Below are 16,739 nucleotides of genomic sequence, written 5' to 3'. Positions count from 1 at the left end.
CCATCACTTACCACCACCCCTGTATACGGGCCTTTTCTCAGAAAAAGGGAAATCACTGTGGGCAGAGATATCCCAATCAAAATCCCCGATGGGGGAGGAAGAATAAAGAAAATAAAGGAGCAATTGCAATAGTAATGTTAGTAATGAAACTAAAAATTACTTATGAGGGGCCTAACCTGAAAGAGGGGCGTCAAGGAAGCATTCCTGAAGTGGGACCCCACACTGAGATCTGTGGAATGAGTAAGAGACAAAGGGAGGGGGACAAGGAGGAGGTTCTAGGCAGAGCCCTGCCTAAGTCAAAGCTGGGGATGTGAGAGAGGACATGGTAGGTTTGAGGAAATGAGAGCAGCTGAGATTGGCCAGAGGACAGACAACTGGGCGAGCGGTGGCAAGAGCCAAGGCTGGCTGGTGAGCAAGTGTCAGACCCAGCATTGCATGCTGGCTGCAGAGTGGAGGGTGGGTGGGAAGAAGCCACGCCGGAGGCAGAGAAGCAGTTAGAAGTCTGCAGCGTATAGAAGAACAAGTGGAAGCCGCAACACCCGAGGGGAAGAACACCAAGATCTCAATCACGAGGCAGGTCCTTTCCTGGGACTCAATCTTATCAGACTAAAGGGAAGAAAGAGGGAGGCCCCCAAGAGCCTGAGGAAGTAGAGGGGCAGGGGATGAAGCATCCACTGATGAGAGAAAGGCAATAAAAAAGAGTGCTTCTGTCTAGTTCTCCATTTTACCCAAGGCCATCTCCGATCCCAGTGTGAGTTTAATATAGAATCTGTCCTTTTCCACAATGAGTACTTAGCAAAGCCTTTGAAAAGTGTTTCAGAATGTCTCAAAATTATCCACTGGAGAGGCAGGCTATTGGCATTTAACAATGCTACTCTTCAAAGATGCTCTTTCCTTGTCCTTTTCATGGTACTTGAGGACCTTTGGGTGGAATTGTCTCTGAGTAGTGTGAAAATATCAAAATAAAACCCTACAGAAAAAGGACAAGCACTGCAACTAGCACTGCTCTGAGAGGCTACAGATCTGTGAGTGGCAGAAAAAGAGACTTTAAATTCTAGAATGTTCACAATTGTGTTTCCTGAATCAGAATTACTTTAACCATTAGAGGGGGGTATTAATCTCAGTTCCAGAATTACAAGCATGTCCCTGTTTGGGTTAGAATAATTGATATTCAAGTATCAATACAGCAAACAGCATACAAATTGGAAGACAGGACCTAGGTATTCAAGAACATAAAACTGAAATCATATAGGGTCCTTAAAGAACTAGGACCCTGTGTCTGTAGGTGGTGCAAAGTCTCTGAATCCAATTTCATTTCTGGAAAAGAAAATAAGAAATAATAACTTTGATAAATAGACACAACTGCATCTGTACTGACAAACTCTGTCTTCCCTTCTGCTGCAAATGGGTGAACAGTTTGTGCCCTTATCTGTCAGCTCTGCCAGTGCCTTGGATCCCACAACCTTTCATCTACTCAGAGATATGAACCTAGCGGTTCTCTCTCCCTCCCTCCCTCTCTCTCTCTCCATCACCAATTTCCTTTCTCTGTTGGAACAACAGCAGACATATCCACCATCCACCATCCAGTGGTGCATCAAGGATGGGGTGAAGGAGGTAGCCAGCCCTGGCGCAAGCAGTAACAGGGCACATTATCAGTAGAGAATGTAAATACAATAATGAAACAGATTGGAAGTCAGCCTGCTTTTTATTATTCTAAACAATGTCCACATAAAACTCCCACCCACCCCTCAATTTTTTTATTGACATACATTTCTAAACAATTGCTGTAATTATTACTGAGTTCTAATGGAGCACATGCAAGTTTCATATTAGGATGTTTTGATTTTGCATTCCACATGTATGTTAATTTGGAGAACTCCCAGTTATATAGTTGAACCCTGGATCCATATGGACTCAGAAACATGGACTCATTTTGGGAATAAGTTCATCCTGGACCAGAATTATTTCAACTTGCTTCAGGTGCAGTCATGTCTCCAATGCTTTTGGAATTACATATTTTGGGTTTAAACTATAGATTCAAAATTAAGCAATGATTATAAAGATGAAGAAATAGAACTTACTTCAATTCTGTCATCCTAAATTATCATTTGGAGTTTTTATCTGTGTCATTAAAGTTAAAAGCATGAAATAGAGTGTGATTTGCAAAATGTAATATTTTTGTTTGGTTACTTTATACTTGAAATATTTGCTGTCTTTGGTTAGTAACAGCTTTAAAATTGAAGTTTATTTCTCTATTTTAACTGGTTCTTTAAGTCTTATGATTTAGCAGTTGCTTAAATTGTGCCTTTTGTAGCTATTTTTATTTTATTAAAATTCACTTAATAGTTACTGGGCAATTATTTACATAGATTATTATTTTACAACCTTACTATAGCCAAGAATCAAAGTTCCAACAGTTAGGTAGATATAAAACTATTGAATGAATAGTTGTGCTTTTTCTATCTAGCAGAAACTTGAAAGAATTTTCAGGCCTCTACAATATTGTTGTAAAATCAGAAACTAGTTCATAATTATTCTGAATTTCATAACAATGTTCAAAGTGGGGTCTCTATACCAACATGAAATGACATTGACCCAGGGGAGCAAAAGAGGTGATTGAAAAAAATGTAATTCCTTCAACACTCACATATAGTTAAGGACAACTCTGAATAAAAGCAAGCTAGCACATCCAGAGTACCTATACTAGAAACAACGCAAGACTCAGATGACATGGGGCTGAAAGATGACAAGGAACCATTTTCCATAAGCATTCACAATGAGAAAGAGAAAGGAAATGTCAGCAAGAGTTGCCATCAATAGGATAAAAAGAAATAAAGAAGAAAGAGACACTAGCAAAAACCAAGATGAATTACTTCTGTCTTAAGGATGTTTATTAGTCAGCTAGAAGGGTGTTGATGCAAAATACCAGAAATCTGTTGGCTTTTATAAAAGGTATTTATTTGGGGTAGAAGCTTACAGTTACAGGCCATAAAACATAAGTTACTTCCATCACCAAAGTCTGTTGCCACAAGTTGGAGCAAGATGACTGCTGATGTCTGCAAGGGTTCAGGCTTCCTCTTCCTCTTAAGGTTCCATGGTCGCAGCTTCTTCTGATATCAGCTGTAGGCTGGGATAAGTCTCAGTCCTCCCACTGGGCTCTCTGGGCTCAGCTGCTCTCTACAAAGCCAACTATAAACTATCAGGTGAACAACTCATCTCTCTTCCCAGGGCCTCTGCCATGTCTAATGGAGCCTTCTCTCTTTCCTCACATATATGCTTCACTGTGTATTTACTTCCTGGGGCTCTAGCATTCAAAAATTCCAAACTCTGTCCTCCACCATGTCTTTTCTCTGTGATTCCCCACCTACCAATGGGGAGGGACTCAACATCCTACTGACATGGTCCAATCAAAGCCCTAATCATAATTAATCATGCCCAGAGGGACAGACCAGTTTACAAACATAATCCAATATCTATTTTTGGAATTCATAAACAATACCAAACTGCTACCGGTGTTGTTGAAAAAATCTTATTCCCACCAGCTACTCTCCCAACATTCACATTTAAAACAAAATTCAAAAGAGCCAACTATTCACTTTCTCCACATTTACCTGAGTTGGTTTCCATTACCATTACTCCACTGACACTATTTCTGACAAGGTCACCATTGATTCCCATATTGCAAAATTTAGTGGGCAATTCTCGGTGCCCATCTTATGTACCCTAATATCAGCATCTGAGATGGCTAATTACTCCTTTTTTCACTTGACCTCTGGAATACCTTTCTCTTATTTCTTCTACCCCACCCACTCTTCCTCAGTCTCCTTTACATGACTGCCCTCTTCTTCCTGATGGCAAAACTTGAGAGAGCCCAAGCACTCAGTTCTCAGACCACATCAATTCTTTATATTCATTACCAGGAGATCTCATCACGTTCCACAGCTTTAAATGCTGATATCTCTCAAAGTCACATCTCTAGCCCACTGCTCTTCCCTATCTACTAGCCTTGCATATCCACTTGCTTCTTGCCCTTGGATGTCTAATAAGCATCTCAGAGTTACACTTCTAAACCTGAATTCCTGATCTTTTGTCCCCAAACCTGCTCCTATAACAGTCTTTCCCTTCTCCATAAAAGATAGCTCCATTCTTTAGTTGCTGAAATAAAAAATCTTGGCATCATCTTTGGTTCCCCTCTTTCCCTCTCATTCCACATCCATTCCATCATCACACACTGTTAGTGCTATATTTCAAATATGTTCTGAGTCCAACTATTCCCATCTCTCCTTGCCACTCGAAGCCACCACCACTTCTCTCCTGGGTTACTGCAATAGTTCCCTAACTGCTCTCTCTACCTCTGCCTTCCTCCCCGCCCCCCGCCCCCATATCCATAGAGTTATATTAATGGGTAATTCAATTCACGTTACTCCTCTGCTCAAAACCTTCCAGAGGCTCTTATCTCATGCAGAATAAAAATCCAAGTCCTTATTGTGGCCAGACACAGCTCAAAATTATGTGCCTACCCTCAAATCTTTCTCATCCCCCAGGCCCCAGTCTCCTATCCCTCACCCACACTCTGTTCCCACCACCCAGCTGTCATCTGCCCTCTATGGTGTTCCTCTGACATGCCAAACACACTCCACTCTCAATACCTTTGCACAAGCAGTTCCCTCTCCATTGGACATGTCTTCCCTCAGGGATCTGGGTGTCTGCTTCCTCATGTCTTTCAGGTCTTCTAGAATGCCATCGTATCAGAGGTCTTCACCGGCCAACCTGTCTCAGCATTCTTCTGCTACTATTTGTCACTTTACCCTGCTTTATTTTTCTGCATAGCAATGATCACAACTTGATATATATCTGTTCATTATCTGTCTTCCATAACTGTTAAATATCCTTTACAAGAACAGGAATAAATGTTTTTATGTTCGCTTATCCTCAGTACCTAGAACAATGTAGGCCCTTAATATGTACTCAATAAACATTAGAATAATCAGGAAGATGATTAACTGGAGCAATGGTCAGATTGCATTTTTTAAAATATATGTTAAAATTTTTTTTTAACAGATTGCATTTTTAGGTGACTCAAAGTGATAAACTGTGAAACTCAATGTCTTAGCAAGCCTTCTGTACTTGACTGTGGAGGACACGTTTGGGAATGTCTCGTGTTTTTGAGAATACTCACAGACTTACATACAGGGCGCTATACAATTTTTGGAAAAACATTGTTCTAATAGGCTTTATAAAAGAAAGGCCATATTCACCAGAAAGATTTCTGAGAGAAAGATCTTGAAAGGACAAATGCTCATTATGACTTTCTGAAGACGAAAAAGGGGAAGGCCCCCCTCCCCAACTGTCTGCTCTCTGTGTTCATTCTCTGTGTGTTCTGTGACCACTTCTATCCCTATCAGGGGTACCGGGAATCTGTGTTTCTCTTTGTTGCATCATCTTGTTGTGTCAGCTCTCTGTGTGTGTGGGCCATTCTTGGGCAGGCTGCACTTTCTTTCGTGCTGGGCGGCTCTCCTTACGGGGTGCACTCCTTGCGTGTGGGGCTCCCCTACGCGGGGGACACCCCTGTGTGGCACGGCACTCCTTGCATACCTAAGCACTACACATGGGCCAGCTGCACACGGGTCAAGGAGGCCCAGGGTTTGAACTGCAGACCTCCCATGTGGTACGCAGATGCCCTATCCACTGGGCCAAGTCCGCTTCCTCAGAATCTTCTTCTTTAAGCACATATTTGTTTGTTCTTACCTAAAAATCTGAAAGTACAATCTTGGGCTGGAGCTTTTTAGGGACCACATCAACTTTCATACCTGCAACTGAAAGCTGAGAAGCCCAAGAAGGTGGATGAATTACACTAGTTTACAAATTTCTTAAAATAAGCAGATTTAAAGTATATTAACTTCCATTAGAAAATGTTTCTTTGAAATCTGCTGAGAAGGAAGGCACTATTTTTCTGTCTCTTTAGTAGTTAGAAATGTTTAGAGATAAGCATCCTATTTAAATTTTTGGGATGTGTAAAACTGTAATCAACAGCATTTTTAGACCAGGCATTAAGAATATGTTAAAGTATTTACTGCATTAATTTTAATTAGACTCCACTGGATTCACAATGCCTTCATATGCTTTACAGAATGACCCCAAGATCTTTTATTAATCACAATACAAGCACCACCAAATTCAAATGCTGATGTTCCTAACTCTGGGTAGCAGCCGGTTGCCTATGACTGCCCTCTTCTGTTTCAAGAATGTACTGCTAATTACATTTCATGGATTTCACAATTCTGGGCAGCACAAAATTGGCATCTCCAGAAAATGACAGCACGTAACAAGCACATTATTTAAATAAGACAACCTCTCCCCCAAGGTTTGGGAGATGGTGCTGGAGCAGGTACATGATGGGAAGATGAGGGGAAAGTAGCAAACTCCGAAGTGTGATGGTGATTTGCATTCCTCCAAATATTTCCCCTAGGAAGTCTCACAGAAATGAACTTTCATCTTTTAAAATACAGGGCAATTAATCTAAATGGTTTCCTTTTCCTCACAGATGAAACATGATTCTAAAGGCAAAATTTTAACCACAGCCTTTACCTGAGGTATGTTTTGCAATTCCACTAGCTGAATTGTCTTGTTTTTAAAATTACAGGTGAACTCATATTTCAATGCCATTTCTAAGCAGGAATCTATTAATACAATTAACATAAGAAAAATCCTTCATTCATATAAACCAGAAGAATATGAAGGTAATTAGGGTAAGTCACATGAAATTGCCATGAAGAGTGACTGCACATTGGCAACTGCATTTGGCTCACCCCAAAACACAGCCCTGTACTGTAGGGCCCTAGGGATTGGCACAAAAGGTCCTCAGAGTAGAGAAGCTGCAGCGGCTGGGAAGGGGAAGAGAGACACAAGAAAATCGAGTGGGATCATTGTGTGTCTACACAATGGTCAGTCTAGCGTGAAATTGAGACAAAATCGGAAATAAATGATTGATGGGAATTTGAGGGATTTTGCTACAAATATGGTGAGTTTATGCCCCTGAATCCTCTGAAGAACTAGAGCCAAGTCTTGTTAATGCCTTGTTAATTCTAGCCCTGGCTAGATCTGGCCTCCAAGTCCTAATGCCGTTTTTTCTTAATTTTGACAGCTAAATAAAAAATGAATTTCAACACAAAGCAGCTTTCTTATAAAAGCAGATGGGGGGGCGAGCTTTTGTAGGTTGGTGGTTTTTTATCAGAGTTGATTTACCTTCATATCTAATCTGCCTCCTCCTCCATACATACACCTTACCTAAACTATATTGAGTTCAATTGTGGAAAAATAGTTTTCCAACTTTAAAAATTGTGCTTTTAAATGTACGTTATTTCTACAGTATTGCAATACAAGTCACCAGAGTTTGAAAATTCCTTAGAACTCTTTGTCACCTGCAGACAAAGTCAGTCTTCATGGTCAGGCAAAATTTTGAAAGACTTTGATCAGCGGGTATCTCAGCTCACTCACTCATCTGGGCTTTCAATACCTTTCATTATCTTTGAGCTATTTTACTACTCTGTGAATGGCAGAAAACTGGTAAAACAGCACCTGATCCTTGTCCATAGAAATATAAATTAATTGTATGGGGGTAAAGGGGACTTGATTATCGCCCCATGGATAGGCCCGTTTTGCAGCCATTTGTAAATTAACTTCAGAATTCCTCATTTCTTATCTATGTCTCTGCTCTTTAAATTCTGCTTTGAACCATTATAACATCTCACCGGTTTCCTCATTAGTTAATGAATTAGATAAAATCTTGGACACATGTTCATTTTATACCTGAATGAGTCATGATAATACCATTTTAAAAACACCCTTTAACATCAAATTGTAGTTTGGTGGTGTTTTTGTTTTTCCAGGGCATACCAAGATGCCACATTCACTGACTCTATAATAGTGAAGCAGTGTACATATGCCTGACAGAGAGTCAATTGTTTAAGGTTATTGAAATTGATTTCACATCTAAAAAAAAAAAAATCTCAGACTTTACAAAAAAAAGATATAAGTCCATAACACAGCAAGAATCATTTGAAATACATCTTTAATTCTAGAAAAATCAATACGCAATCTACAAAATATTTTGTTACATGATTATTAAGGCTTAATCTGTTTTATATTTGTATTGACATGACATAAAATCATATTTTGAGTAAAACATAATAATACTTAGTCATTGTTAAGGAAGGCCATCTAACAGAATTTATAAGAAAAAGGACTGTAATCCCAGGTACAGCTCCAGAATTAAAGGAACTAAAACTACGAACTGTCTTAGCCTTCACTTATGTGCTGGGAAGTTATCTTTTTTTCACACCTTTTCTCAGAGATAAACTGTTTCGATTCCCACAGAAAAAGTAATGTCCTTAAAATTCTCAGATCTGCACAACTGATCAAGTAACTATCAACCCATGAATTCATTTGCACAGTTAATATGATTCTTTGGCTGGTAAGGCAACCAGACCAAAACAGTTAGACCAGATCAACTAGTCCAGAACTGATCAACAACCTGAGAGTCTGCCACTGTGTAAACCAGCAGGCCAATCCTGTCAAGCTCATAAAGAGATGATCTAAATTACCGACATTCAAATGCTAGAAAAGCAGCGGTTCCTCGTTCACTCTCTCCCTTCCTCCCTTCCCCCCCTTCCCTCCTTTCAAAGCAGGGGTGATTTGAAGATCACTTACTTTCTGGCAGAGGAGATTCCACTTCCGAATTTGTAGGACTAAAGGGACCCTCCCTGATTTTTTACCTAGAGCTCCCTAATCACATTTGACCTCCTGCCATCTCTTAGGTCAGAAGAATTGTATTAAAAAGCCTCTCTTCTCTAGGCAGAAAGTTAATTTAACAATCAGTAATGAATATTTAAGGATCCTAATAGATGTGCAAATTAACAATTATGCTGTGGCACCCCGCTGTTAATGCTATCAACCTTTGCCTTGCTGCAGAAACTCAATTTGGGTTTTAGTCAGTCTTATGTTACTATATTTTCAACACTGAATCTTGAGATGGCCCCTAAAGGCTAGGGAGTAAACAACCCCAGCAGTGAGGTGCCCACAGGTACTCATCAACCTGTGAAACATGAGGGGCAATTAATTGAACCCTTTGCTGAATTTATTTTGTGGTGTAAATATTCATTATGTTCATCTGAATCAGATTCCAAGTTCTTTGTGGGTAGGATGCCATAAAACAAAGCTAGAAAGGAACGGCAGTAATTAACGCAGCTAATTTGCCTGGCACCCACAGTGCTGGGTCACCCGCCTGCATATTTGTTCCAAGCTGACTGAAGAATCTCCGGAGCATGCTCACACAAGATGAAAAGGAAAAATGGAGGAGTTTTTAAAAATGACACACACTCACAGATTTGCCCTCATTTACGTCAACAGCGAGTCTCAAGCATATGATGACATTATAAGCAATGCATCAAGTAGAATTGAAAAAGCAGTAACAGTTCATTTTAATGGTCCATTTTTGCATTCTTTGCCTTTACAATAAAATAATGAAAGCAATAAAATCTGCTGATTGGGGAGCAGATGTGGCTCAAGCAGTTGAGGTCCCACCTTCTACACGGGCCACCCCAGATTAGGCTCCAGGTGCCTCCTAAAGAAAAAACCGACAACCAGCAGATAGCAAGAAAGAAAAAAAACAACGAGCACAAATAACAGCAAATGGACAAGGGAGCCATCTGGCGGGGTGGGGGGGGGAATGTGCTGATTGATACAGACCATCAGGAAAGTTTGTTTTAATCTTTAAAAAAAAAAAGGCTAAAACGAATGCAACACAATATTAAATAAAACATGAAATAAACTCTCAACAAATAAATGTTGTCTAGAAGATCATTACATCAGTTCTGACTCAAGTGAGATTTGGTAAATAGAGAAAAATACCTCCTCATCATATTTAAGATTCAACATAAATTGAAGATTCTTAAATACCACAGGGAAGACTTGTTTTTCAGACTAAAAATACCTAGAGACTTCAGGAATTTGAAAATTCTGACCTTTCACTGTTCATACTAAAAAGAAATTACAAACAGAATTATAACTGCTAATGTCATTGTCTTTTTATTAGAAGCCAAACTATCATACTCATTTGCCTGGCTTTGAAGACGAGAAATGTTGCCTCTTAGAAATCAAGGTAGAAAAATCTATTGTCTTCACTTTGCTCATCTGTTAAAAAAATACTCTAAATTAAGCAGAACTACCATAAAATAGCATGATAGAACCAGCATAAAATAATCATAAAGTGATTTGGATTTCTACCTGATAAAGGTTCATGTTATTTACAAATAACACTGTATCAAAAACATTTTTAAAATCACTACTTCAGAGAAAGAATATTCATGAACTTTAAAAGTTTATACTTAATGTATTTAAATATTTTAACTAGTGTCCAAAACTGGGATTCCATTTTGAAAGGAATTCCTCCAAAGAAAAGATAATGTGTCTTAGTGAATCATACCAAAAACAGAAAGAGCTTCTTTGCAGCACACACCAGAATACGAAGACATTTTGAAAATAATACAGTGGGGGAAAGAAAGGCACTAAATATGGCCAATGATTATTTAGCAATGTGGCAATTCAAAATCACTGACACTTCCAAATCTCCAGTTTAGCCTGTGGTTTCAACATCATTCTATACTTAGCCATGTTTCGGAGATGAGCAAAAGGGAAAATTAAGCTTGGTTTATGTCTCCTTTGATTGCCTCACCGTCTGGTACAGGTGCTAACAAAGCAAGAAGAAATTGAGCCTGAGGGGTAATAAATATGGCACGTAGGTAATTCAGAGTGCAAAACAACCTGCCACTGAGTAATCAAAAATCAAAAACCCATTAGCCAAACTGGCTGCTGGGTCACACGTCAAATAACAGTGCCTTTGGGTGTCGACAGGAAGCAAAAACATCACACAAATTTAGATACATTCTAGACCAAACCCCCAGGGCATAAAGATACCAAAAGCATAAAATACAGACTGCTCAGTTTCAGGTCAAAACTTCTCTAAATGCAACCATTGGAACCATGCTAAGCCCTCTACTCAGAAGTCATTTCCACTGTGTAGTAGCAGAACTGTGGTTTCTGTGAATTAAATACTTGAAAAGTGGTCGTCTTCATTTGCTCTTGCTACTTCTATTGAGTTAAGCAGTCACCAGCTTTGTCTGGGTCTTCTCCGTCAATTTTAATCCATTTCTTTTCTATTTCAACCTGTTGTTCAAAACCAGAACATAGACAACATTAACAAGCAACCCGGCAATACCACCTATAAAGTCCTATTTTTTTGTCTTAGGTTAAGACTGGAACTACACAAATCCTTCCCTCCACGGTTGGCTCTGGAAGAAGACTGAAATCCTCATCTCTTCCCCGTCTGACATGGTTCTCATAAAATGTACATAAAGCACAAATATTGATAAAACAACTGCAAATCTCTCTAAAGATGTGTTCGATTGTACCCTGAACAATCTTGTATCCAGTCTTGGGGCCACCCAAGATTTATAACTTACCCAAAATTAACTCTCTAATTAGCCAGAACACAGACCAGTAAACTGCTGGACTGACCCATCTGCTGCCCCTCCTGTTTTGCGTATCAGGTCAAATGTCACCTCCGCAGGGGACCTCCCTGACCACTCTGGATAAGGAAGCCCCCCATCGCCCTCTAGCTCGTTACCCTACAGTAGTCTCAGAATTTGTCACTATTGGAATTCACATTATTTATGGGTTTACTACTGTTTCTTGTTTCCACCCACTAGAAGATCAGCTCCACGAGGGCAGGGATCTTGTCTCGTGTTCACTGCTGTGTCCCCCGATTCTAGAGCAGTGTCTGGCATTTAGAAGTTGCTCAACAGATATATATGAAATATACGAATATCATTTTGACACTGCCACCAGCTGGTGAAGATCAGTTAGTACATGGCCTTGAAGCTAAATATGCTTTGTTATATAATTCTGAGCTGTCCTCTACTAAATGATGAAATTGGCACATCCTGTGAATAGGAAAATGGGTATAAAAGAAGTCTCCGTATGCACTTGGCCCCCACTTCATTTGCATGCACTACTCATACACCTAGTGTTACAGATCAGATTCCCAAAGAAGCTGCTTCTGAGATGAAGATTTGTGGGCAGGAATTTACTGGGAATGCTAGGGGGTCAACACCAGAGGGGGAAAGAAAGGGACAGGAAGGAAGTAGAATGAGCAGGGGGAGAAGTTGGGCTCTAAGATAATCACAGTAAAGGCCTCAATCAATCCCAGGGCTATCCCAAGTTGAGGCAACGGGGCCTTTAGACCCTTGCATCCACAGTCACTGAAAACCATGAGGGATGTCAGACAGCAGCTCTCTCAGCAGCTGAGAGAAAAAGTCCTTAGGTCCTGAAGAAGCTGCACAGGACAGCATCTACCCACCATTAATTTTACCAAGAGAAACAAATCATTGGGTCCAACCATACAGACTTCTAATCAGATGGTCCAAATAAAGGCAAAAAACCTCCCTTCCATTTCCGTATGATAAGATCACTGGTTAGGTAATGATGTTTTATATAATCACACTATTTTAATAAGAATAAACAAGCAGAAAATCAGGATGGCATTAATCATAGTTGAGATTCAAGCAGCGTGTAAGCTTCATAGGTTTCTTTATTTCAGGACTTTTCAGAGTCTTCGTTTACCATGACCTTAGTGTACAGCATCCCCTAACTTATTTTCTACTTGGATCGTCACATGGGACATATTTTGTGGAGTGCTAGTCTAACATCACAATTTCACTATAAATATGCTTCCAATTTGGAATTCACAATTCAAATTTAAAATGTGAATTTCTTTTTAATGCTGTTTTTCATTGAGAGCTAAATACTGAGCACGTGGCACTATGGGCTCAGGATCCCCTCTAAAACTGAAGGGAAGAACTAAGCTCACCACTGGTCATAAAGTTTGGATGGCTGGACTCTTCTTTAGGTCAAATATCAACATACACATGGCCACCTAAGAAAGCAAAGTAAATATTTAAAGCCAATGAGCACAGCTCTTGAAGCCCCAACATGAACCAAAGGAGGTGTGGGATGTACCTGGATGTTGTAGCAAGCTCGCTGGTGAACATGTTTCTGTGGCTGGACATCACTCTCCACACCCAGGGACCTGACCTCTGTCCTTGAGGCACAGGTATCAAGCATGACAAACTTAACAGTAGCAAATGGATACCAATCAGAGGGTATTTCTTGATCTGATCCAAGTTCCAGTTTGTATGACAGACAATGGGGATGATCGAAATCTTGAAGGAAAAAAAAGCAAATGGTCAAAGTATTTCAATGGTTATTGAACATTTCTCTTGAATACAAAAGACCTCATCTCTCTAAGTAAATCCATTAGCATGAATGCCATTTAAACAAATACTTTCAAATTTTCCAATTTTGAGCTAACCAGAAAGAAATCCATCTGTGCTTTTTAAGAACTAGCTTTAAAATAAGTATAACTTTATTGATATATATTGCATACATTAACTCCTAAAATGTTTTCAATCAGAAGTATTATTAGGTCTTCTTTAGTTAAAAGATAAGGATAACATTCATATTAAACCTAAATATTTTGCTACAATGTGCTGAGAACCTTTACAAAACCTCTTTCTGTTAGACAGAATAAGGTCTTATAATAATTCTTAAGTTTTTCATCTTCTTATCATTCTATTTATTAATAGACTCTGAAAAGGTTCACTTCAGCCCAAATTAGGTCACATTACTTAAAATTAGGATTTTTTAAAGTTTCAACTTGGTGAAATTTTATTATGTCTCAGAAAATATTCCAGGCCAGGAATTCTTTTTTCAAGTAGAATAGATTATTTTTTAATACTATAATTCTCACCCACCTTCCTTAAAAGCTTTGACTGGAACAGATGTAAAGTGCAGAAGTGGGCAAATTGTCAATTTTTCAATCTAATATTTGTTTTTTATTTGATTCAATTTGCCATTTACTGAACATCTATGCTATGCCACCCAGATTTTGTGCTAGGCCCAGGGATATAAGATATACTCAAAGATTTTAAGTGGAGTCAAGTCAACAAGTATGTGTGTGTACATCAGTTTGTATATTTGTGTGTTATAAGGGAGTAAACATCTTTCCAACGTAATCCTTGGTGTTAAGTTTGCAAAGTTTGTAAATGTTCCATGACTCTGAACAAGATGAATTGTTCAGAGCATCTACTTAGCCAATGGGGCTGTTATCTTTACTTAAATAAATGTATCAGATGACAGTAATTTCAAAGGTCAGATTATATTACCATACCACTGACATAGCTCAGGAAGAACATTTACATGAGAGTATAGCTTTAGGCACAAAAACAAGATTTTAAAGGATTTCACTACATTCTTAAAAGATAAATTACCTTTCATATCTTACAATCTGTTTCCTGTACAGAAACTAATAGAATTCTAAGTCTATAAAGGGCCTTGAGAAGTCATCAATTAACCAGCAGATGCTCATTAGCCATTTATACCACTTACACGGAGGGCAGGACAACAGTGGCCTCTGAGGGGCTCTAAGCCACCCACATCATGGCAGGCAGGTGACAAATTTTATTCACACACGTGTACCCAGAGGAGACTCCACAATTCATTACTCTTTCTAGCCTTCTGTCTGCAGCAAGAATACAGTATGTTCATTCAGACTTAATCCAGGCAGTCTTTCTTTTTTTAATGTGTAGGGGCTCTAGCGATAGAGTGAAGAAATCTGGCCTCTGGTGGCAGCCGGAGCTGGAGGTTGGCTTTCAATTCAGGCATTGAATTCTTTTAGGGCACTACACACAGACTGCCCAGGGTTCAATCTCTGTTCTGCCACTTAATAGCTATATAGTCCTAGGAAGCTTACTTGATCTTTCTGGGCTTCTGCTTCCCCATCTGAAAATGGGGTTGATGATAATAGCAATGGGAGCCTTACAGGGTTATGAGGATTAAACCAGTTGCGACTCATGGAGTACTGGAGCAGTGCTAACACAGGACTAGAGATGTGCTGGACATATAGTATTATTATTTTGCAAAGTACCATTCAATTATTAATCCAAATTATTTAATTACCACAAGTTTGCTGTGAATTCTATACACTTAGAGCTGAAAATAATATTGAATATTATCTCATTTGAAATCCTCACTTTGTTGCCCCCAAAAAACTGTTTTGCAATGTAAATTCTTACCCAAGAATTGAACACCTAGTCCTCAAAAAAAAAAAAAAAAAAAAAAAAGAGAGAGAGAGAAAAATCTGCCAGCTTTTCTAAAAAACAAAACAACAACAGCAAACCTGGTAAAAGATAAAGGACAACATTTTTCCTTTCCAGTTTTCTGGCAAATTTTTCCATTTTCCATGTCTGCACCTGGCACAATGTCATGCACACTGGTGGCTCATTTGTTGAATTCATGAATAAATGGGCTGAGAAGGAAATCATATTATTTATCCTGGTGCCAACCACGAGAGGGCACTCTCTGGCTTTGGTACTTGTCATTCTCTCAACCTAACTTTTTGTTTTCTTACGAATGAGAATGCAAATTACAAAATCTACTTAGATCTAGTTGATAGCCAGTCCTTCTTGAACCTGAATACTTCACATTTGAAACTTAACTGTTGAGAGTTGAAGAAAATGAATGATAGGAATTTGACGCAAAAGGAAGGGGAGAGAGCAACCGATACCCTGAGGCCTGTATCTCTCCTTCTCTCAACCTTCTTTCCTTCACCCCTCCCTCCCTAACAAAGCCTGAGCTCTGGAAAAGTCGCACCTTTGTATGAATGAAGTCTAGGAGCTGTGTGCCCCAGTTCTGCCTTTATCTTAAAAAGAAAGACTTGGCATTGTTATTTGGTTACAAGAGGGACTTAAGGGGCCAACCTTTCCCGTCTCCCCTGAAATTACATGGAAGTGATTTTGCCAAGATGAAAGATCAGTCCTGATCTCACAAATCCCCAAGAGCAAAGGCAAAATAATAATAATAATAATTAATGCATAATAGACTAGCTTACCTATTTTGCCAGTTTCCACTTTTCAAACATTTTTTTCTGATAGAGTAGGTTTTTCAAATACTAGCTTGAAAATGGCAACTTTCAAAAGATTTTTGTCTTTTTAAAGTCATTTGCTCTTGTGGGAGTTCGATATTACTTGTGAATTCCAAATAAGAGATACTGACTATGTGTGTAAATTGGTCTGTTCCTCTGGGTATGATGCCCGTTAACTATGATAGATTCAGTTGAGATGTCTCTGATTAAATTATGTTAAGATTAGGATTTTGATTCGACCAAGTCATTAGGGCATTGAGTACACACCCCCTTGGTGGGCTGATAAAACAGACGCTCACACGGTAGTTACCCAGAGAAGATACAGAAAGGATCTTGCAGCCCCCGGGAAGAGAGATGAGCCAGATATCTACAGCTGACCTTGCAAAGAGACCAGAGCAGCTGAGCCCGGAAGGAAATGAGCCCTGGGGAGAGTCAAGGCTCTTGTCAGCCTAGCGCTGAGATCAGAAGCTGGAACCACAGAGAGTTAAAAGGAAGAAGGAAGGGAAACGGACTTTGGCCCAGTGGTTAGGGCATCCGTCTACCATATGGGAGGACCGCGGTTCAAACCCCGGGCCTCCTTGACCCGTGTGGAGCTGGCCATGCGCAGTGCTGATGCGCGCAAGGAGTGCCGTGCCACGCAAGGGTGTCCCTCACGTGGGGGAGCCCACGCGCAAGGAGTGCGCCCATGAGGAAAGCCGCCCAG

The 16,739-nt window shown here is 39.6% G+C and overlaps 1 protein-coding gene across 1 annotated transcript in view; it reads right to left on the bottom strand.

Moving 5' to 3' along the window:
• Positions 1–16,739, bottom strand: part of STON1 (stonin 1) — a 136,391-nt gene that overhangs the window by 56,440 nt on the left and 63,212 nt on the right. The window contains exon 3 of the mRNA XM_071208809.1: positions 13,075–13,277. Coding sequence (XP_071064910.1) covers positions 13,075–13,277 — 203 coding nt within the window. The remainder of the gene's footprint in view (positions 1–13,074; positions 13,278–16,739) is intronic.

The sequence above is a fragment of the Dasypus novemcinctus genome, chromosome 17, assembly GCF_030445035.2.
Source record: "Dasypus novemcinctus isolate mDasNov1 chromosome 17, mDasNov1.1.hap2, whole genome shotgun sequence".
Taxonomy (NCBI): domain Eukaryota; kingdom Metazoa; phylum Chordata; class Mammalia; order Cingulata; family Dasypodidae; genus Dasypus; species Dasypus novemcinctus.
The sequence above is the reverse complement of the archived record's forward strand: the minus strand, read 5'-3'. Positions and strand labels throughout refer to the sequence as shown.